A 24,020-nucleotide genomic window follows, 5' to 3' on the forward strand; every position below is an offset into this window, starting at 1 on the left:
AGGGGAGTAAGTGAGATGAGTAAACTGAAGCCTCTTGTTTTGAAAATGCCTCCATCCATGTCCAAAATTGTCACAAGTCCCACTATGGACGACAGCCAAAGTGCAGGGCTGTGTCACTGCTGCGCTGCGCCAAAGAAATGAATCCAATTTCTCATAATCTCTTCTTTATTTTCTCTCTGTCTCCGTGCACTGTGCTCTCTCTTTTTTCCCAATCTCATTATTAGCATTGTGTCTCTTCCCAGTGAAGATTGATGCAGCTCAGCTTTGAGACGAGCCCTGAAAACACTGACGACTGTCCAACCTCCCGGCCGATGCACATGTGTCCTGTAACCGCCTTGTTCTTTCAGTTTAACAGGAAACAACCAAACAGACAAAACAGAGTCCAATCTGCTGCAGAGTCAACCTCGTTTTGTGTTTTCATAATTGCGAATGGAGTTGGAACCATGATTGTGTCATTATTTTTGAATATATGTGTGTGTGTGTGTGTGTGTGTGTGCTGTCCTCAGCAGAGCTCATGTACACGGTGGAGCTGGCAGGAGGGCTGGGAGCGATCCTGCTGCTTCTCATCTTCCTCATCTCCCTCTACAAGTGCTACAAGATCGAGCTGATGCTTTTCTACAGGAGGCAGTTTGGCAGCGAGGACATTGATGGAGGTAAAGACGAGAGCGTCTCAGAACCCCCCCCCCCCCCCCCCCTTGTCTCTCTGGTGCTCTTTTTTCTGTCACGTCTGTCTTGTTCAAACTCCATGTCACGAGCGAGTCCTGGTGAATGTGTCTGTGCCTTTTGTGGGTTTGTTTCCATGAGAGTGAACATGTGTTGTTTGTTTACACCTGTATTGATTGATTTTCATTCTTTCAGTTTGAGAGCAGGATTTTCACAGTCAGATGCTCTCACTCAAAACCGTGCGCTCACACTCAAATATCCCAACCAATAGCATGCTAGGTGTACAGTAGACATGACAAATAGAGGTGCTTATGTTGTGGTTACTTTTGCTGATGGCACTGTTCCCATAAAATACAGAAGGAAGAAACAGGGTGATGTCAATGTGGTTGTTATAGTTGCTACCAACAGTGTTCCCATAATGTAAAAAAATTAAGATCCTTGATTATTTGTGTGCATGACCCTAGTTTAAGTAACCGCCCGTACAGAACTCTCTAAGACATAAAGCTAACACACCCACAACGAGGGCGGGACCGTCTCAGTTGTAAACATTACACCTCACATTCTTTTGCTTGGGGAAATTTCGCACCCAAAATCTCAAGCGACAATTCAAGGGCAGACGTTTCATGTTTGGACAGAAGCAGCTTGAGAGATCTCACCAGGTTATACTCGAGTGCAAGCGGAGGGACTTTGAGTGATAGCTTTGCAAAATCTGAAATAACCAAGTCTTGCTCTCGAATTGAAAAACCACGATCTTGAGTAAAGAGAAAAAACATGCCCCTGTGTGTGTGTTCTGTCAAAGCCACTATCCATAACACACTCTTTGGTAGATACAGATGTCTTTTCTCTTTTTTTCTGATCTCAACATCTCATTTCCTCTCTCTCATTGCTGTCGGAATAGACGTGCACGTGATTGTGTGATTTTGTGTGTCTGTGTGTGAGTGTGTGCGCGTCGCTGCATATGGAAGAGAGGAGACAGATTTTCAATTTGTTGCCCATTTAAAAAGAGATCAGTCTCAATATGTCATGGAATGATGCCCACCCTCTGTGGTACTCTGGGACTCCACGGGCTCGCAGCTCCGTCCCCGAGCGACACACAGGATCGAAAACCGCCTGAAATTGGAGGTCAACTTTTTGTTTTCGCTACAGAACATAGTTAACTTTTCTAACGTCAGGAAAAGGATTTGTCTGCATGTGTCCCAGTATCTCTCTCGTCTCTAGCTTTGTCTTTTCGAGGCTCTCTGTTTTCTTTTCAAAATTTCTGTGGGGAAAAAAAAACTGAACTCGTTTTCAAATCACTCGATTGTTTCTACGGTAGCATGAATTATCTATTACACACAGTTTTGTTGACTCAAACTTCCACATTATTAAGTCATACCGTCAGGGACCACTGATACAAGCTGATTTTGATTTTCGCTAGGTGGTTAATTTGCGAGCTCGGTTGCTAATTTGAAAGCGTTGTTTGATGTTTGGATCCTTATTGAGCGCAGCCCTGGCCTTTCCACCGAGTTTCAAAGCTGCACGCGCTCCTCAAAGAGTTTTGGAGAAAAAGTCCTTCTCCTCTTTTTTTTGGGCTGGCCCACATTCCACTTTCTACAGAGCATAATGAGTAGGACTTACTGATCATGTCACCAAGCAGAGCTTTTTCCTGTCGTCTATTTTCTGCCTTTTAAGTTCTTTCCTCTCCGTCTCCTGGGAAATCATTTCGAGGTGGAGCTGAGAGAGTTGCTTGAATCATGATCGAGGTGTTTCTTAATCTACACCCGTTTTCTTTTCTCATCTACGCCACATAAACAAAAGTATATGGACACCGCTGTCCACATTTCTGTTCTTGGTCTGGGCTTTTGAACTCCACCACTTTGTGCCTGTTTACCTAAGAAAGCAAATGAAGTCGACTGGTCTGCACCAAGTTGGGGCTTTTATGGAGTCATACTACAATAGTAAGAAAAATCGATCTAATGTGAGAAGTAAACCAACACAGCTCTTCTTTTTGCTTTGTATGGACTCTACTGTCAATTCAGACTAAATGAGCAACCGTTGGCTCATGTGGTAGAGTGGGTGCGTCGCATGTGGAGGGTTGAGTCCTCGGGCAGCGGCAGCGGGTTCGGCTCCAACTCAGCTGCTGCTGTCAACATAATTTCAAATGCTTCTGCATTCATTAATTCTGCATTAATTGCACATTTTTGTCATTGTATTTTGTATCGATACTTTACTTGAATATTTTTGAATATATATGATGTTTATGTATGTAATGATTATTGAAATGCATCAATTATTCAAACTGAAAAATGCGATTTTGTGATGCTCTGATGAATTCACGGAAAGATCTAAATGTTTAAAATTTGTGTGTGCTTTATGAGATTTTGGGCTTCAAATTTGAAAATGCATAATTTTGGTTCTGCTGTGGAAGTGGAAGGAGTAAAATATTATATAGGCTGAATGGTTTTAGACTGAGATGATGAATTAAATGTGCACACGTGTGATTGTGCGTCAAGGACTCAAGGGACACTTTATTGTGCAGGATGTCAACGACTTTAATCCACCTTTTCATTCATGATCCCTCCCTGTCGTTCCTCTCCGTTTCTCAGAAAACAAAGACTACGACGCGTACCTGTCCTACACCAAAGTGGACCCCGACCAGTGGAGTCAGGAGACCAGGGAGGAGGAACGCTTCGCCCTGGAGATCCTCCCTGACGTCCTGGAGAAACATTACGGCTACAAACTCTTCATCCCGGATCGAGACCTCATCCCGACAGGAAGTAAGCGCTGCGGCTGCCTGTGTGCAAGTGCCGGCCATACACGTGTGTGTGTTCATGTGACATGCTGTAGTCGAGTGTTGAGTTTACATTTGCTGTGATAGCTGCAGTGTTGTGGCACGTTTCTTACATCCTGTCGTAGTTTGACGTTTTTGTTGTGTGTCCTTTTGTCGTCAGTGTCGTTTCTCACTGTCCCCGTCTTGTGTTCCAGTGTTTTGTTCTCTCAGATCAAATTCAAGCTATATACAAACTTAGACACGATTAAAAGAGGGTTCCTCCAAATTTCCAAATTAAGGGGAAAAGATAAAAAAACATATTGATCCCAAAACTGTCCACAAGAATTCCTTCTCTTGCATTCTCTTCAAAACTCTCTGGATGAAATCAGAAAATCCTATTATTCCTCATTAACTGTTCCCCTGAAATGTTGTCTACTATATACGTTGTGTATCAGGAGCTGATATATTGAACAAGTGTGAAAATTCTGTCTGAACATGTTCTCATGCGTGCTAACTCTGCTTAGCAGTGCCAGTCTGTGCCAGCGGTACACAGTGTGCTCTGGTTAGCGGTGATGCTGCCTGTTTGTACTGTGGGCTTCATGTGGAACTGATAAAACGCAAACACGTCCTAGTTGGTCCAGACTGAATTAAACATCAGAAGGAAATGTGCAAAGGCTCTGAGCCCTGCTGACTGAACTGCCTCTTTCCTTTAATCAAAAGAAAATTGCCGGCTGTGTCAGTGCCAAGCAAAATTGTTGAAGATTAATATCCAATCAGGAAAACATGGAATATGATTAATCATATGTGCAATAAAAAAAAAGATGCGCGACAGGAGCGGCCACTTTCTTATGACTGCATGTGTTGCGTATTGTTTCTGTGTGTGTGCTGTGTTCCGCCTGTGAACTGAATGTGCAAATGTTTATGTTTAGGTCTCACCAATGAACATTACCCGGATGACACTCGGCTCTTTGGAGGTACCCGCCCTCAGTCTCTTCCTCTCCTGTCAACTGCTCTCATTTACCTGCTCGTAGGGAAGTTTCACCCAGACGCTGCGGGTGGCGCTCTAATGCGATCTGAGGCATCAGGCTCGCTTCTATAGACGGCAGCTCGGCCTAGTCTTATGGACTGTGAAGCTTTATCAATCACCGCCGCCCATCTGTAGCCATTTGCTGCTTCGCTTGTCCACCATTCACCCAGTGCACTGATTCAAATGTCCAGATACACAGAATGAGACATCACACTGCTTTAGATCTATAGACTCATTATTTACTTCACTAATGTCAGGATTTTAAATATGTCTCCACACAAACACATTTACAGTCTTTTTCTTGTTTGCATAAACTCCAGACTAAAACTAGAAGCTCTCTGTAGAGCTTGAATCTCCGCCAAGGCCCAACAATGCCCTTAAATTCAATGAGACCTCATAGCAAAGCCAACAAACCCTTCCGATCCTGAAATAACCTTTTCTATTGCGATTTTTTTTTTTTAAATAGAAAATTAAACTTAGAACAGCTTTTATTGGCAACATTAAAAGCAAAGTAATGAGAAACAAACTTATACTTGCTAACATTATCTCAGTTATACATTCGTGGTAGTTACAGTTTTCTTGCTCTATTTGTTACTGTACAACAGCTCAACAGAATCCTACACACCTAAACACAAGATCCAAACTGTTACTTGGATCTGCGCAAGATCCATAAATCGCTCCCTGGAAAAAATGGAAAATGTTGAAACACATGCTATCTGGCAATGTTACAGGGCTTCTTCCCTGACTCATATCACATCCTGACAAGTTTCATGGAAATAATATCAGTAATTTCTGCATTATCCTTGAAAAACATTCTGTCGCACAACGTTGAATAAAGTTAAAAAAAATTCAGGGATCCAACCCCTGATCCGGGTCTGCGCCAAAATGTATTGGCTTCTTCCCTACACCACACCGCATCCTTCCACCGAGCATTGGGATCCATAGAGTAGTTTTTGTGTGATCTTGCTTATAAACAAATAAACAAACAAATGGACAGGGTTTAAAAACATAACCTCCTTGGCACAAACATTGGGTCATTGTCTTGTGTTTTGTGTTTGTTGCTTCACGACCATCCATCATTGTTCAGTGTCATTGTCCTGTTCTCATTTAATAAATTCTTTGGCTGAAAATCCTCTAAAGTAGCATCACTCAGCTTTCACGTCTTTGTATTTCCCTTTCCTTCCTGCAGCCTACATAGAGGACGTGGCACGCTGCGTGGATCAGAGCAAACGCCTCATTATCGTCATGACACCCAACTACGTGGTGCGGCGGGGCTGGAGCATCTTTGAGCTGGAGACGCGGCTGCGCAACATGCTGGTGACCGGCGAGATCAAGGTCATCCTGATCGAGTGCGCCGAGCTGCGCGGCATCATGAACTACCAGGAGGTGGAGGCCCTGAAGCATACCATCAAAACCCTCACCGTCATCAAGTGGCGCGGCCCCAAGAGCAACAAGCTCAACTCCAAGTTCTGGAAGCAGCTGCAGTACGAGATGCCGTTCCGGCGCACGGTGCCCATGCTCACCCACGAGCCGGCGCTGGACGTCAGCGAGCAGGGCGCCTTCGGAGAGCTGCAGACCGTCTCCGCCATCTCCATGGCCGCAGCCACGTCCACCGCCATGGCCACCGCCCACCCGGAGCTGCGGTCCACCTTCCACAACACCTACCACACCACCATGAGGCAGAAACACTACTACCGCAGCTACGAGTACGACTTGCCCCCCGGAGGGACCCTGCCGCCTCTCTCTTCCCTGGGGAACCAGCACACCTACTGCAACATCCCACTGACACTGCTGAACGGACAGAGGCCGCCCGGGAAGAGCCGAGAGCTGAGCCTGGAGGAGGCGCACGCCAACAACGCCATGCTCCCTCTGCTGCCACGGGAAACCAGCATCTCCAGCGTCATCTGGTAGTGATGGACGGGCTCTGCGTCGGCTGGAGGGGGATCGATCAGGGTCAGACGTGGCCGGGCTCAGTCGGGGAGGGACACGGTTCACGCTCACGATTTTTGGTGAAAAGCGTTCGGGATGCAGTTGTTGTTAGCTAGCGGCGAGCAATGGAGTCACAGCAGGTTTTTGGACCCTGCTGCTCTGGGGGTTTTTGTTTTTGTTTTTTCCGAGCGGACAGCACCTGTGTGACAGAAGATGTTTTCTATGTGAAACTACAGGAGGGGTAACGAAGACACTGTTTCTTCTTCTAGTGAGAGACGGACTCGCAAGAACTCCACATTAAAGAACCTACACTCTATGGCAATTGTGTACACACACACACACACACACACACAGAGACGCATACAAACACACAAAAATGTGCATACATACAAACACAAGGAAAACAGGGTCTTGTACATATATTTCAATTTATTTGTAGCATCAGTGTTTTCCTGTTTTGTTCTTTTTTTTGTTTGTTTCATTCAATCATGTTTATTGGTTGCCTTCTCTAACGTAGGACTTTGCTTTAACTTGTTAGAAACGGATGTATATTTTCTATTGTTTTATCTCTTTTTAGGTTGTTTTTTGATTCTTCTTTCAACGCGCTTGTTTGGAAAGCCAGTGTGTCCATGTACCTGCGCTGTTGTGTTTTTTTGTTTGTTTGTTTTTAAATCTTTGTGTAGTTTAAGAGAACATTTTTTAACACTTTTTGGAACCGCCTGGACATTTCAGGAGCTTCGAGGAGCTGAAACTTCTTCTTGTTCACCTGTAAGAGGGTGCATCTAGGAAACTCTCTTTCGACAAAACAGAAAAAATCATAGAATATGCAAAAAGAAGGAGGAGCTGGTGGAAACTCACTGTCCTGTGAGCGCGAGCAGGTGGAGCGGCTGGCGAGGGGGGGGGGGGGCAGTGCTAGTCCTCTCCAATCAGACGGACCGACAGACTGGCAGATCTCTCTCTAAAGCGTCATATTTTCTACTGAGATGAACAGCCTTGCTGTTTTAGAGTGATAGTGAAATGCCTCACCTTAAAAAGAAATCTGTAGATTATTTTAAAAAAGAATTCTATTTTTATAACAGAAAAGAGTTTGCTTGAGAAGTCACGTTGATTTGCATTTCATTGACCACGGAGCGGGGGATTTGTGTATAAGTGTCATGCTGGTTTTGTATCCTTGCAACGTGATTCCTGATTTGTTCAGAGATTAAGGTGGTCTATGAATCCCACATGAAAAAATATGCCCTCTACTGTTCTAGATTCAAAAGTAAAGCATTTTCAATGTTTGTTTGTTTTTAAACAAAATATTATTCCCATCTTGATAATTACTTTGGTTCATATGGATAGTTCATGTTTAAGGAAAGAAAATAATTTGTGTTTTGAAAGACTTTTTAAATATATTTGAAGGTGTGATTTTTGAGTATGCATAGCAAATAGATATGTATTCTATATATAATATAGATATTTATATAAATATATAAACACGATTTTCACTTGGAAAGAAATGTCTATCTTTATAGAAACACAATCATTATCAGTTGCCCTTACTTTCTCACTGCACATTAAAAACATTGATTTCCTTTGGATGGTTTTCTTTTGTGTCCACGCTTGACTCTTTGTTGGCAGTACATTCTCAAACCTGCTACTTGTCAGATCACGATCAACAGTCACGTAAATGAGGAATCCATCACTGTCTGGGAATTCATGATGTCAGTGACACTCACCTGATGGAACTGATGAAAAGTGACTTGAATTTGTGAAGATCAGAGCAAAACTGTGACCAACTCTACAAAACTACAGTAGTATAATAGTAGCGACACCATGAAAACAGTGTGTTTGTATGTACAGATCATAGACTGTATAGAATGATGGACGACATCACAGCTCCCCAGAAGTGAATCCAAAGCGTCTAGATTGCTAGCTACAGTCTCTAGGTCATAAATATCAGCCTCCTCCATGTTAGTGGATGGGGCATGGGCCAAACTAAAGATTCGTAGTACACGTAAAATACATTTTTACACACAATGGTTTCTTTCATTTTAGCTAGTTCTTGTACGGCTTTAAAATGAGATTACCACTGTGGAACTTATAGCTCATAGCTTACGAAAACCTCGGTCAGAGTACGTCTCAGTACACTGAGCTTTGCTGTGGGAAATAAAATTGATACCTCCTTTTTCTGCCTGAAGTTTGAGAGATAACGGCCGTTTCATGGGTTATTCCCTATACTTCACAATATTTTAACTTAGGAGGAAGTTTTAGATCTTAAATTCCATTCATTATCGTCTTAAAAAGTCTTAAATCTAAATTGTTGATACCTGCAGAAACCCTGTTATGTTTAAGTGTTCATTTTTTCAAAGATACTTGGTTTTAAATATTAATTATGTTATACCAACGGTGAATTATACTATTTTGCTCACGATTGGTTGAGGGTTTGCGTCAGCAGGACATCGATACCGCATCTCATTGCCTCAACACAACTTTTGCAGATTCAGGCTCCAAATGCGCAAGATGGCAGCGTTAGTATTGGGGATATTTTGGCTTCATTTCTGGACAGTTTGAGGAAGTGAAGACGCGGGGTTCATCTTTATTTGCAGTCCACGATGCGGCCTCTCTCTCTCTCTTTTGTTTTACAACTACAAATTGAATTCATTTCAGTTTTGAATCAAAAACCAAACCTCTGAGTGGACCCCTGCTGAACCCAGAGGACAGAGGGATGAAGCTCATGTCCACATGTATGTTTGCATCCTTCCAATTATTCCTTCACTTTTGAGAAACAAATAACATAACGCTACAACCTGTGCGGCATAATGTCAATGCAGTGGGAAAAGGGGGAGGCGGGGAGTCAACAATTAGACGGCTTGTAATAATGGAGCTTGTGATCGGAGTTTGACCTTTTGAAATGTTCTGATTGGAGGGGCGGGGCGGGGGGGGAGGGGGGGGGTCTTGGGTCTTGTAGCGACGAATGCATACCATGTAATTGCCTTTTCCCCGGTTCATTAGCGGCTGGAGACATTTATTACATGGCATCTCCCTCGCTCTCTCTCCTCGTCCTCCTTATCCGCCCTGTCAGATAGGAGCAGTAAACACTCGCGACGCAGCGATAGAAGCCAAACACACTGTAAGTCTGGCTCCAAGTCAGGCGGCTTCATCTGAGGCCTGCCTCGCTTGGCAACGTCAACACGGTGGCGTTTGAGTGCTGCCAAACAGTGCCATCTCCTGGGGATAAACACTACCTACAAGGGCTGTTTGTGAGCGAGCGTTGGTAAACACAGAGACAGAAAGCAGATTTTCTGATTCCCTGTCGGTCCCCGGAGAGAACAGAGGAGAGGGGAAAGTGGGGCAGAGGAAAAAAGAAAAGAAAGAGAGAGACACACTGGCAGAGTTAAAGGCAGAGGGAGAAAGAAAAGGAAGAGAGAGACACACTGGCAGAGTTAAAGGCAGAGGAAGGGAGAGAGTGACTGAGAGACTGTCGGCATTAAAAGAGAGACGATGGACATTTTTGTCAGTGCCTCTGTGCACAGAGGGAGCTGGTTTGCAAACACAAACTAAAAAAGGTTATTGCAGCATCAGTAGAAATACAGAAATAATTAATCCACCGCCACTGAAATTTCATTTGAATAAAAGATGTCTGCAGTTGGAGGCGTGCAAACACACACAGCACGTCGACCGCACTGAGGCTGGTGACTGGTGCACGTTGGCAGCCTCCAAGCCGACAGCTGGAGTTTTATTAGCAGACACAGGATTAATAGAGTCTTCATTACCCACAGCAATTAAGGACTTAATTGGAGAGAAAATAGATCCCATGGAACGGGAACATGTAGAGGACGCAGGCGGGAAGGAGAATGTCCTCAGAGGCCACAGTGGCTAATGTGCAAGGGTGCAATGATTAATCAGCACCACCAGGAGGTGGCATCACATGACATCAATATTTCATATTTCCGTCGCGCTGTTGAATTGTATCCATTTTAATTCAGTGTGAATCCATACTCACACTGTGCATGTGGTTATTTGTACTGAACTGGGTAGAAACAGCACAGAGGTAACGTTATTGCTACTTAGAGGTGCGTTTTTAAAAACCCTGCTGCTTGATAAACATCTGTGTGTGTGTGTTGGAGAAACTAGAAATAATTTCCATTTCATTTTGGTATGAGGTCCATTCGTCAGAACGACCAGACAGCAGATACTCTGGCAGATAAGGTAACAACTCATTGAGTTGGTAATAAACCAGAGTTTCTTACAGGAACTCAGACGACCCAAGTTTGTGATTCTAATAAACGTTGGTGTTGGAGAGCTTTATTCACCAGTCCATTACTCTCTGGAACCATCCTGCTTTAAAAGTGTGTAGACCTCCTTCTAAACTCTGCACAACAACTAATGGCAGTGCTCCCAGTTTTAACGTCCACAGTCAAGGTGTTAGTCCACGGGCTGGTGTTACTCATAAAGCAAGGGATACAATAAAATATTTCTAACTATAATTTCAGCAGAGAAAATGTCTGTCGAACTTGTTCTCCTCCTCTTCTTTATTCGGCTGCAGTGGTGAAAGGTAACTAAGCACTCAAGTACTGTACTTAATGTGGTACGGGTCAGGAGGGAGCCCATTACATGTTGGGTGTGGATCAAGATCAGAGGGCTGATCCAGGAATATTTTATGACATTTGTTCAGAATTATTCATGGTTCTTGATGAATAAGATCAGGAGGTATATAATAAGGTCTGATTTTATGAATGTGTCAAATTGGTGCAGCTTGATTAAATTACAGGGGACTGTTGAGCATTGGCGGAGGTGTGCACTCTAATTTGAGTTTGAGTGTGATTACTAGTTACTTTGTAGATCCAGATAAACACAACGAAATATAATCATCAAATACAAATTTGCCCCAGCTTTACCAACTGCAATATTAAAGCATTCCACACATGATTCCATCATTAATGATGGGCTAATCTTGTTAAGTAATTCACATTATTTTGAGATAAACCAATTTGAGTACTTTTTCACTCTTTAGCTAATACATCTAGCCTGTACTATACTTATAACCTCTCTAAGCTGCAGTTTGTCTACTTTAAAATCAGTAAAAGACCTGAGTACTTCTTCCACTTCCGTTTCAGTAAATAATCCAAGAGTGAGGGCACATCTAAATGTTTAATAGTCACCTTCTGCTCAGAATACAGAGCCACAGGGAGCGAGTACAGGTGGAGACCATCTGGCCTTTGAACAGTGACTAACTATTATAGCTGCTGGAGGCGGGAGTCAGGCGTCCAGGGACTCGGCTTCATAAAACCGTTTGGTCAGACTGTATGTACTTTAACAGTAGGAAGCCCAAGGTGAACATTCCCGTTGAACGGTGTTTCATCACATGCAGCCTTTATAGAATTAACGGAAGCCAACGCTGTATGAAGACACCACAATACTGACATGGCTGTTGTTTCCTTTCGAGCGCATACGTCTCCTGGTGCGTTTCCTCTGCAGGGAAGAGAGAGATTATTATTCTCTTCTCGCTGGAGGCAGTTTGGTGTGCATCCAGAAAATTCCAGCCTGTAATGACCAGAGTTGGAGGGACAGGTAGAACATTACCTGAGGCACTTCTACTGCACCATCTCTGCATCCTGCACCTGTCTGGAAAGAGACTCTGTGTGTGTGTGTGTGTGTGTGTGTGTGTGTGTGTGTGTGTGTGTGTGTGTGTGTGTGTGTGTGTGTGTGTGTGTGTGTGTGTGTGTGTGTGTATGTGTGTGTGTGTGTGTGTTTGTGTGAGTGTGAGAGAGTGAGAGAGACAGTATGTGTGTGTGAGAGAGTGAGAGAGACAGTGTGTGCCTGTGAGTGAGTGAGTGAGTGAGTGAGAGAGACAGTGTGTGTGTGTGTGTGAGAGAGAGAGACACAATGGCTGCATGTGGTGCACTGTTGCACTCTGGCGGTCTAACCTGGAATTTAAACAGCATTTAGAGGAACTGTAGTTTCACACTCATGTCCCAAACTCTCTGGTCTTCCTGCTGGACACTGAGCTGCTTGTGTAAATAACTGCAGCCTTGTGATTGTTGATGACGTAAACCAACTCTTTTTCAACAACTTCCTTACAGTAGCTCACACGAATCAGTGCGAGTCCGACTTCTCAAGGTGGTAAACGTCAGATCTGTGGTTATCACTTTTTACACACAGAGACATTTTATCTCCTATATAAGATACTGTCTGTGACTGATTTCACACTGGAGTACTTTTCATTTTGTACTTTAAGTGTATCTTAAAGCTAGTATACCTAGCTTATAATTGTACTGAAGAAAAACTCGGATGCAGGACTTGTAAACATTTCTAAATTGCAACACAACTACTCAATGTGGTATACTTCAGATCTGGTTATCACTTTTTAAACACCGAGACATTTTATGCTTATGTAAGATACTGCCTGGGACTGATTTCCCACTGTGTCATGACAGAGCAGTATCACACACACACACACACACACGATGGTATAGACATACAGTAATACATAAATAAATAAAACAGCTCAGCTCAGACAGTATTATTTTATTATTTTAGAAAAATAATGTATATAAAAACAAATAAATTATGAATTCCAGCAGCTGCTTTGTATTTTTCCTCTATTACAACATATCCTACCTTCAACATGCTCTCGGCCATTCTCTCTCTCTCTCTCTCTCTCTCTCTCACTCTCACTCTCACTCTCACTCTCTCTCTCTCTCTCTCTCTCTCTCTCTTTCTCACTCTCACTCTCACACACACGCACACAGTAGCTTGCCTGTGTTGGTTGTCTCACAGCTTTTTGCAGATCTCCCCGCACACAGCAGTAGTAAATTGTAAATGTCAGTCCCTATATCATCCTCCTCCTCCTCCCCTGCCCTCACTCTCTCACAGCCTCTCAGTCCACATGGCAGCTGAACCTGAACCTCCTCTTCACTTCCCGTAGAACATCTCCATGAGCACCTCCTCGATGTTCACGCTGCCTATGACGGGTCTGAAGAATAGCTGGGCGACCACCGGCGGGCTGATAGCCCTCAGCATGGACAGGGCGATGAGCAGCTTGGCGAAGCGTGTCGTGTCCTCGCGGTGGATGAGCCGGATGTGCTCGTTCAGAGCCTGGTGCGCCTCCCTGCGCAGGGACTGGATGTAGTGGAGGCAGCGCAGACCCTCCAGATCTGGGTCAGGGATGGAGAGGAGAGGCCGGAGCACATGGTGGGGGGAGGAGATGGAAGTGGAGGGAAATGTTTAGAAAGGTTTTCATACAACTAAAATATAAAACATTGTCAGTGAGAGGCTGTAATTAACAAGTTATTATCCAAAATCCTGCATGTGATTAGACAAAATATGGACTATAAATTTCAGGGAGATTAATGACATCATTCTATCTGGGGCGTAACTTACAAATGAGGTGGGGGGGGGGGGGGGGGGGGGTCGTAATCACCCCAATAATCAAAACAGTCATGTAAAAAAAATTAAAATAATCGTTGATAATCATACTGTCACAGTGAATTACTGATATCCACTGTTATAAAACACGATAAAGTGGTCGGTTTCAACAAAGACAAACTTTTTTGCCCCCCAAATTGTGATTGTTGGTTTATTATCTAGAAGTGTGGCGTAGTTATTTCTAAGTGAGTATCGTGCAAATATATGTTGGTTATATATAATGATGTAGGAATTATCCAGAGTATTTGACCTCAACCCCCCCAATATTAAACCAAAAGTGACTGCCTCGGGTCTACACCTGTCTTTACGCACTACGTGATTCTTTATTTGGACCCTTATTTCTGACGCACGTATACTCTCATGACAAACTGTTTTCATGACAAAGCCCCCTCTGATGCTCTGACAGTCTGTACTCATGTGTGTCACCCGTGTTCAACAAGTTTACAAACCCAGACTTACCCGGGTTAAAGAGCACGGCTCCTTTCAGGTACGCGTACTCCTTGGTACTGATATCCACACTCCAGCACTTCTTCAGGAAAGCTCGGATCGCCTCGATGTCCACCACCGACACCCCGGCCGCCGCTCTGCCCTGCCCGGCCGGGGGCTCGCTCTGGCGCTCGGGTAAGCCGGTGAGGATGCGCTGCAGCATGCTGGGCTCCACTGTCTCCGTGGTCTCGAAGTCCACGCGGTCCTGCGCCAGCCCGAGCACCAGCAGCGGAGCCCAGCCGCTTCGGATGAGCACCAGCTGGTCGTCCTCCGGCAGCTCCCGGAAGCACGGCACGTTCTTCACGAAGCGCAGCGTCTTCACCAGCACCGCCGACGCCGCTTTGCACGTCACCTGCGGGGAGCGGAGGACGCCCCGGCGCCGCGCCGAGCCGCAGGAGCACGCCTGCTGCCGGAGCTCCTGCAGCGAGGCCGGCCCGGAGGAGGCTGCGGTGGTGGAGGAGGATAAGGAGGAGGAGGAGGAGGTCTTGTGGAGCAGGTGTTGCAGTGTTTGTTGTTGTTCTTGTGGATGTTGTTGTTGTTGTTGTTGTTGTTGTTCCTCGGTGCTCCCGAAGCTGTCACTCTTCAAAATGCTGTAGAGGATGCTGCTGTTGTTCCGGCCGCTGGATCCCCGGCAGCGGCAGCCCTCCAGCGAGGCCATGGCCGCTCTGCATGAGCCGGAGCCCGGCTGTTGCGCTTTGAAGCAGCCGGAGGTCAGTGACACAGGTAGCGCTGTTTTCTTATCCCGCGATAGCCCCGAGCGAAGGCAGCACGTTTATATGAGCTCCCGTCTGCTCCTCTGTCACACAGCCTGCTCACACTGTGCATGGTCCACCTCCACACACTGGGGCACCTCCTCCTTCCACACCTCCTGCTCTGTATGGCATGCACACACACACACACACACACATATTCATACGCACATTTATGCATACACACATTTTTGCAATACTCACACGTGCACATACATACAAGCCATCATACATATGTGCACACACACATACATGAAGACACACAAACATATATATGCATACACACACATGCACATAGACACATACATCTATGCATACACACTTATTCATATACACACATGCACTCACACACACATATGCATACATACACATGCACACTCACACTTGTGCAAACTTACACACATGCACACACGTATATGCACACACAGGCCCTTACCCACCCCCCCCCCCCCCCCCCCCCCCCCCCCCCCTCAGTGCCCTCACAGATGCACATTACTAAAGGACATTTTTTTTATATAAACCAACTCTTTTGCTCACCTGTGAAATGTTAAAGTAAAACAATACAAAATATGTGACATTTTTGGCAGAATGCACAATATCATGCAAACAGTCAAAGGGCCTGCTGGTTAATATAAGTGATTATGTTCTTAATTGTGTGAGACAGGAGAAAAAGGAATAAGAGGAGGTAGAGACAGACAAGAAATCAGAGCCGGCTTCTATTCTCAGCATTACCTTGACTCTCTGGCAGCGCTGTTTATCAGGCAGGAGCCGGGTAAAAAATATAGGCCAGCGACAGATCTGAAGGCTTAATTATTTTAGGGGAAATTTATATGATTTTCTATGAGGGGGGGGGGGGCAAAAAAAGTAGGAAGTGCTGAGCTGTGAAGGCCGACGTCCAACCTTGACTCGGACACACTGATATTGATTTAACCGTGAAAACAGGAGCTGGTGAATTATGATGTCATGACTCAGTGCTCTCCTTGCCTCTGTCACTGAAGGAGGATGGGGAGCAGCTGAAAGAGGGAGAGAGAAAGAGAGCCCAGATGGGGAAGGGCGGGAGGGCGGTTTGAAAGAGAGGAGGAGTGGAGGTCAGCGAGTGAGAGACGGAGAACGACGGGTCGGGATAAAGCAGATGAATTAGAGGTTTATCTTAATTGCTCCTAAGAGGGATCACAGGTTAGGGTTGAGTGCTACCTGAGAGAGAGAAGGAGAGGGAGGAAGGGGGAAATCGGATGCGATTACGGAGGAGACAGAAACTAAGCAAAGATGAGTCGTCGTAATAAGGGAATTTGTTCGGAGAAAAGCTTCTGAGCCACTGTCCTGACCTATGGTCTTGACTCGAGGTCCAGATATTCAGGCAGTATTGGTGCAGCCACCTAACAAAATACCCTCACATTGCCACGTGAAGGTCTCGGCAGAAGGTTGTCTTTGGTGTAAAGAAAGGATGACATTGAGTGCATGGCAACATTAATGAAATAGCAGTGAGCAGGACATCAGTGTCCCCTGCTCTGTTTTGTCGAAGGACGCGGCTCTGAATGGAGGCAGGATGAAAAACTTTTGCAGTGGTGCTTCAACATTGTTCAGAGGCCAAATGTCTTTGTATTGATTTAGCTGAGAGAGAAAACAGAGAGATTTTTCACATGTTTATATCAAGGACACCGCGGGATAAACAGCCTTCACTCAGCCCGTCTCTTCTTCGCTCAAGGCCCAGCCAGCGCAGGTTATAACAATCCCTCCGTCTCAAGGAGAGATTACATTATGTCTTGTTGCAAAAGCACCGGAGTTGAAAAGACGAGCTCCGGTGCTCTGTCACTCTTTCTCTTGTTTTCACAGGGTCCTCCATTTATTCCTTTTGTTTAGCGATTTTGCACAAGGTAGCTCGCCGCTCCGCCATCTTCGCTCTGACGGAGCAAATAATATATGTCTTGAAAAACTCAAACCCTACAGACGCCAGGTTCCGTGTGTGCAGCAACATCCCGGTGAGAGCATCAGAGGTTTATTTGATATTCGAGCGACGATCAATCAAATGGCCCAAAGAGAGTAAATATCAGGCTGCACTTTGGAGAAATTCAGTTGGACTACTGCCAGCCGTCACCGAGCAGCTACTTTATCAAAAAAGTCAACAAAAGAGCTTCTACGATACACAGTCAATAAAGAGCAATTGTAACCATGATCTGAGGACCAAAGACGATGGGCTATAGAAGAATGATCTCTCCACATCCGCTTGTTGTAGAAATCTGAAGCTAAAATATCCTGAATACCAGTGCTGCCATCTTTCAGTTTTAGGTCAACACAGTAGTGATCTTGGTATTTAGCCCCCGTTTCCCCATTAATACATGCACTTGACCAATCTGGCGTCAGTATCAGCTTTCAATCATGATGTTTTACCTCAGTTGTGTAGCATTAATCAAACCGTTTATGTGTAACTTTGGCCACTAGGGGCCTCTCAGTCAAAACAATAAGAAAAGATAGATAGTATAGATTGACGACGTCTTCAAGCAGCGTGGGATCATGGGAGTTGTCGTCTTCACCGCCGTTGCCAATTTAAATATACCTGGCACGACTCACACCCATATCATGTTCACAGATGAGGTGATATATTAAAAGTTGTATCCTTGTTAGCCAAGTTATAGCAGAGACAGAGACAGGCAAAGCTGAAACACAATTAAACAGTTGAACAAACATCAGTGTGATAAAAACCACCTCAACTTTATTGTTTGTCCCATCCACTAACATGAAGGAGGCATGGTTTATGTGCTGTATATCAGCCAGCCAGCAGAGGGTGATCAAGAGGATGTTACTTCACCTGTGGGGGAGCTGTCACGTTGTCCTTCTTTGTTTACGGTCCGTGGTTGAAACTGTTTGAATCAGCAGCAACCTGACAGCTCCTTTTTTAATCTATTTCTCTCAGCTCCCCCGCGGCCATGTTATTTGTTGCTGTAGCTTTTTGTCTTCGGATTGTTACGCCAATGACAACAAGTTGTGTGTTTGTTTTCTGAAAATCATAACACTTGAGATTATCCTTCCAACTTCAAAGACTTAGCGACCTCTAACTTTCTGCAGCTGAATTCTGATAAGACTGAAGGTCTGGTAACTGGTTCAGATTAAATTTCACATTTGAGGCGTGGGAAAATCTTAAGGATTATAATTTAAAGAGGAAATTAGGTTTAAAAACTGGATTTTAAGAGTTGAATAAGACAGATGTTTTGGTGCTAAAGGTTATAGCTTTAACATAAAAAATGAATACTGTGTAAACCACCAGAAAGGTTTGTTTTCTTTAAGCCTTAGCATGATATCAAGTAGTCAGAGTCATGGTATCAGATGTAAAAGTCAAGTTCGCTCTCAGTTTTCTGTGAAATGGAGCAGACTCCTTCTTTGGCCCCGTGCCTGCTGGTCCCGAGCCCAGTTCAAAAATGGGTCTGCATGGGGAGGCCCGTTTCTCAGCCCTATCACATATCAGACTTTTAGGATATGAGCGGACTTCTCACAAAACCCAGCATCCTGTTTGTGTGGCTTCAACTGGTAACCCACCATGTCCCTGCATCACTGATTCGACTTGGTCTCGTCTAGATGTGAACTGGTCGGCACTGAAATATCACCACACGCACAAGATCCCAGAGAATTGGCAATCATTTTGGACACATTAGTTGATTTTGCACATGCATTCTGTCTGGGATCTGTACAGTATTTCTTAAACAAATTGCCTTGACACCCAGACAGTCCGAGTCGCACAGCCGACAACCGGGCTGCTACAGGTCTGTGGCCAGTTATGAAATTTAGAGCAAGGTCAGAACCAGAGAAGCTGCACAGACGAGGGAGCATGAGAACGTGAGAGCAACACACAGGAACAAAAATGGAAAGACAAAGTCACCTCCGTTGCTTTGAACTCCCACTCAATAGCTGAAAATCGTCTCATAGCCATTATTCCTCAGAACGACCACTCGGCTGAATTGAGGAGAGGAAAGAGAAACTTATTTTGACACAGTATTTTAATCAACCTTTACACACATCCACAGTTACGCTGAACTTAAACACAGTTTTTTCAGAGAGCAAGTATTGTTATGCCATGTACTTCTGCAGCAGTGAGCATTTCCTGAAGGCTGATCTCACTAATGAAACTCTGAGGTTGCCGTGACCCAAGAAGACAGCTCTTTGGCAAATTCAGCCGAGCCGGCCTTGAAAGACAAGTGTGGAGAAAAACAAAAGTTTTTTTTACCAAACACTCGGGGCCATAGACACTCCAAGACAGGTCTCAGAAACTTAAGAGGACAAGTTTGTATGATTCAAGGCTTTGCATTAAATGGCTCCTCTGGAAAAAAGTCTTGTACTGCATTGTTTGTTGATTTGTTGGGCGCTCTCCTGGCGGTTGCTATAGTGACTGCCTCCATTTTCTCTCTGTGGCTGCTCACATAAAAGACTGTGTCCTTGTCTCCATAATAGTTTCAAATTGAATACTGCACTTTCCAAGGACTCATGTCGCCAACTTACAGCAGAGTGAAAGTGCATGTGTGTGCGTGTGTGTGTGTGTGTGTGTGTGTGTGTGTATTTGTTTGTGTGTGTGTGTGTGTCTGTGTGTGGGAGAGGAAGAAAGAAGACAAGATATGCTTTAGATTTGCTGGATAGAAGTTTAATTAAAAAATGTTTGAACTTTGTCTTTATTTATTTTGTCTATTAGAGAATGCAATGAAAATAATTCAAAAAATCTGATGATGGATTAAGAATGATCAGTAATTTCACCTCTCTATCTTCTTATTGTAAGATGTTGGATGCTGTGTATAGCGTCATCACCGTGATTCTTGTAAATCTCTCCTAAGTTTCTAAAATTAGAGTAATCGCATCATGTCACATCAGAGGATAAGGCCTTATCATTATGATATATTTTTAACTCACACAGTAGAGGGCATACCTCCACCAAGGACCAATCGTGTCCTTGATTTCGATCAAGCTGCACCACATTGCACAAACTGACAGATATCAGTTCCCTAAATGTGCCGGGTTAAACTTACCAAGATACATTTATTATTCCCTGGGAAAACTGAAAATGTTGGGAAACGCCCTATCTCACTGATTTGAACAAAGATAAAAATAATTCCTGGATCCAGATATGCACCAGAATTTAATGGCTTCTTCCCTGAACCATACCTCATCCTCCCACCAAGTTTTGTGGAAATTCGTTAAGTGTTTTTTGTGTAATCTTGTTTAAAACAAACCAAACAAACAAACAAACAAACAAACAAACAGGGGCGAAATTAATTATAACCTCCTTGATGGAGGTTATAATTAATATTATTTGAATGCATGAGATTTTAGCTACTGTGTAATGTCATAACCTTGGTGATCACATCCTGTCACTTCAAAAAAAAAGTTATTAATGATATACCATTTTGAATACCATTAAGAAACCCACCATATCCATGATTTGCCTGTTCAAATTATAGTCAGCCCAACATCCACTGTTTCCTCCCAAGACAGAATCCTGTGCAAGTGTCTTTTAAGGCTCTGTAAGCATAATTTAAAACTCAATATAAATTAAATCAACATCATCAGATTCACAGTTTTCAATTTAACAACATATCTTTTAACTTTTTTTAACCACCGCTCTATTGTAAATTGTCACCCAGAAATAAAATTTTAGAGTACTATGTATTACTATTACTAATAATTCTATGATGAAAAACGTTAATGCTGACAGGCTTGTGGTCAGAGGTAACGTTGCAGGGAGTTGTTCAAGGTGGGCGGCGGATGTTCAAAAACTCTGAACCAGAGTTCAGAGTTCACATCCTGAGTCTTGACTGTGGAGACCAAAAAAAACTGACTTTTTCTGTATAAACCAAGACCCTGATCTCTCTCTAACCTTAAACAGCAGCTGCCAGCACCACAAGAACGTTCAATCAGTCTGTAGTCACGAAAAGGATATATAATAATTCAAGATGAAATACTTTGGCAGAAGAGGGACTAAATCAGTGAACGTTATTCTGAAATGTTCGGGATCAACTTTGAAACTTTCCAGGGATGATAATCATTTCTTCATTGTGTTGAATAAAAACTGTAAACCATTCCATTCCAATCCCTTGAGAACATCTTTTCTGATGCAATTTAACTGCAAACAACCATAGTTTCAAGCAGACAGGGCTCCACAGAGATAACACCATTGAGCTATAATAATATCAGATGATTGGATATGGTGGAGGGCGTACGAACCTCTGTCTCTGGAGTTTGGCGTCAGATTCATGTAGTGAGAACATGAGTTAATAAACCAGCTCAGTGATACAGAACGAGTTCTCGTTGAACAAACAGCTTCTCTCATTGTTTATCTCTCTTGTCAACGTCTCACCGAATGTGGGTAAACAGCGCACATGCACGTAACCCACGCTTGTGACACGGCGCGCCGTGGTTCAGTATATCAACCCCAGCAACCTCATGTACAACAAAACAAAGAAGTATATGTGAGCTTCAGTGTCATGTTCAAATGATTTGTGTTATTACAGCCTATGTTGCTGGGTTGTGTTGTGATAAAAAATGTTGTATTGTGTCACGTGGTATGTTTTTGTGTTCCATCTTATTTTCCATAGGGACATATGTTTGTGTTATTATTTTTTCTCTGAAAAATGTCTCAGAATTGAAACATGTCGATCATTTTAACACCTCAAAGTTCCGAGAGTCTATAATGAAAACATTAGAAATGACAGAAACAGTTATTATGAAACATATAGTGTTTTTCTCTGCAGGAAATCTTCAGCTTTGATCCAGTGCTGCGCTGACCTCATTGCCCTCGACAAAACAAGAGACTGAAAACATGACTCATGGGAGTGTTTTCTGCAGAGGCAGACAGTGAGTTACGTAAGTGCACTCTTGAGGTACTTGTACTCAACTTAAATATCTCAATTTAATTGTATTTTTACTAAGCTTCCCGTGCACTAGGTCTCAAAGGGAAATGCTCTACTCGGTCACAGTTATCTAATCGCGTTGGATACTAGCAAGTCCTTCAAAAAAATCTGATACACTTGCGAAGTTACTATACTTTACTGAAATTGTGTGTTCCGAATCTTTTCTGGCCTGTGAGCCCTTAAGTCTGGTTCACATCTTTACGTAGGATCAGCATTAAACCTACGCTGCCGTCTATGCAAGGGAGCCTACATGTTGTGAGCAGTTATACTTGTGCGCTATTGATTCTCTCCCATTGTACAACCGAAACACTAGTTGGCGCTGGGCTTTCCATCCAACTGCTGGTGTAATTCGAACAATGGTGACTGAAATTGAGCGTGTGTGGAATTTAGTGACATCTAGTGGTGAAGTTGCATGTTGCAGCTGAATACAACTCACCTCACCCTCCCCTTCCAATCATGAAAGAGACCCAGTGATACCCTTCAGTTGTCATAAAAACTCAAAAGGTGTTTCCTTTCTCCAGTCTGGGCTACTACAAGAAACATGGTGGCCTCCGTAGAGAAGACCGCCCCCTGCTGTAAATATAAAGTGTTTCAATATAAAGGGCTCATTCTTGGTTAAATAAAACAACAATTTGTACAATTTAGATGAAACACAGTAGTGAAAACATCTTATTCAATATCTGCCAGTAGATCCCTTTCACCTAAATCTTACACACTGGACCTTTAAGTAGGAGGAGACTTGTTTTTGACTTGTATTTGTTACAACATTAATCTCAGGTGTCTTACCTCTATGCGGCTACAGTGAAGTGGTTCAAAGAATTAACATTTTGATTTCACACCTTTTGTTGCCACCACAGTCCACTTCAATCTCCGTCTTGAGATGATTTGTTACATCTTTGCACCATTTGTTTATTATAATTTGATAAATAGACTATTGAGAATTTTGTCAAAACAAAATGACAATAGGAAGAGTTGAAATAACAATATTTAAAGCTCATTGTTAGAGTCGTCTTTAACTCAGATCTCAGTTTTATGGGCAGATATGATGAGTGATGATCCTCATGACGTCCATCTGGGTCATGATGTTCCTCAAACTGCAGCGTCAGGCCGCTGTCCAGCACGGGAACGTGGGAGTCTGAGATTTGTCCAGACAACTCGGGGATCAGCTGCCAACAAGAACCACCTGTTTGTTGATGTTGGATTTCGCAGGGTGTCAAACCTTTTCAGGATTTAACTTTGATCTGGTTCAGTCATTTATTTGAAAAGATAAAGGAAAAATCTATCTTTTGGTTTGCTCACTCTGGTGATTCACACATTGCTGAGATTGGTTGGAACGTGCACTCGATAAAAGACTAATTTGAACATCGACCCAGTAATAAGGCAATCTGTTGCTCGGTGATCTAAACTCGGAAATGAATGATTAGCTGAAAAGACTTTAATTTAGATTTTAAACTCTTGAATTTGCGATTTAGACGAAATACTTTTTTCAAAGCACTGATAATACCAACGCTTTTGTCTCTCTCGTGAATCGCACGGCATTAGTGTGACGTGCTGAAGAATTCCTTACATCTGAATATATTTGAAGCTTTAAACATCACTTTAAACATCCCTGCTTTATTCTGTTCAACCCAATCTGAAGGCTTTTTAGTACAACCTGCTCCAGTGGTGTGCACTTTGGTGATATAATAACAGAGGAGAATAATTGAGAAATGCTGTCATATGCGGTTTTGTCGAAACACAAAACATCCTTTTCTATCCAAAACAAGTGATAAGGTCAGACTGATATAACAAGTTCCTTCTTTGCTCCTATCATAAATACCTCTGTATTGCCAAATAATAAAATGCAACATATCAGTTTTATATAAGCTGCTCAACAGACGTCCTATTGGGTCATTTTTACAGAAGGACAGTCTTAAAAGTAATATTATATCTGCTTTAGTTGATGGTTGAGCTACTTGGTGGTAACAAAAACCCAACACTTACATATGCTCACCTTTCAGTTGATATTAGTGCCCCCTAATGTCAAATATTTGCCACATAATGAATTTAAGCTCTATGTCCAACTGGTTTCCACTAATCCTAACTACAGAGGCAGAAACATCTGCCCGCTGCAGCTGGAG

At 43.4% G+C, this 24,020-nt stretch overlaps 2 protein-coding genes across 2 annotated transcripts in view; one reads left to right on the plus strand and one right to left on the minus strand.

Moving 5' to 3' along the window:
• il1rapl1a (interleukin 1 receptor accessory protein-like 1a) overlaps positions 1-6,350 on the plus strand; it is a 140,333-nt gene extending 133,983 nt beyond the window's left edge. The window contains exons 8-11 of the mRNA XM_053439044.1: positions 507-653; positions 3,249-3,419; positions 4,342-4,386; positions 5,629-6,350. Of these exons, the coding sequence (XP_053295019.1) occupies positions 507-653; positions 3,249-3,419; positions 4,342-4,386; positions 5,629-6,350 (1,085 nt within the window). The remainder of the gene's footprint in view (positions 1-506; positions 654-3,248; positions 3,420-4,341; positions 4,387-5,628) is intronic.
• Positions 6,351-12,863: 6,513 nt separating this feature from the next.
• Positions 12,864-14,922, minus strand: nr0b1 (nuclear receptor subfamily 0, group B, member 1). The gene is made up of 2 exons (XM_053440128.1): positions 14,238-14,922; positions 12,864-13,507 (listed from the first exon to the last, which is right to left on the minus strand). Exons 1-2 carry the CDS (start codon positions 14,920-14,922, stop codon positions 13,266-13,268), a joined length of 927 nt encoding a protein of 308 aa, XP_053296103.1. The 3' UTR covers positions 12,864-13,265.
• Positions 14,923-24,020: the final 9,098 nt, after the last annotated feature.

This window comes from Pleuronectes platessa, chromosome 14, assembly GCF_947347685.1.
Source record: "Pleuronectes platessa chromosome 14, fPlePla1.1, whole genome shotgun sequence".
NCBI classification, from domain to species: domain Eukaryota; kingdom Metazoa; phylum Chordata; class Actinopteri; order Pleuronectiformes; family Pleuronectidae; genus Pleuronectes; species Pleuronectes platessa.

Bases quoted from the DNA above. Each gene is read 5' to 3' on its own strand.
- nr0b1 (XM_053440128.1), bottom strand. From the start codon at position 14,922: ATGGCCTCGCTGGAGGGCTGCCGCTGCCGGGGATCCAGCGGCCGGAAC. The intron at 13,508-14,237 runs GTAAGTCTGGGT...TCCCTGACCCAG, and splicing joins AGCCGTGCTCTTTAACCCGG to ATCTGGAGGGTCTGCGCTGC.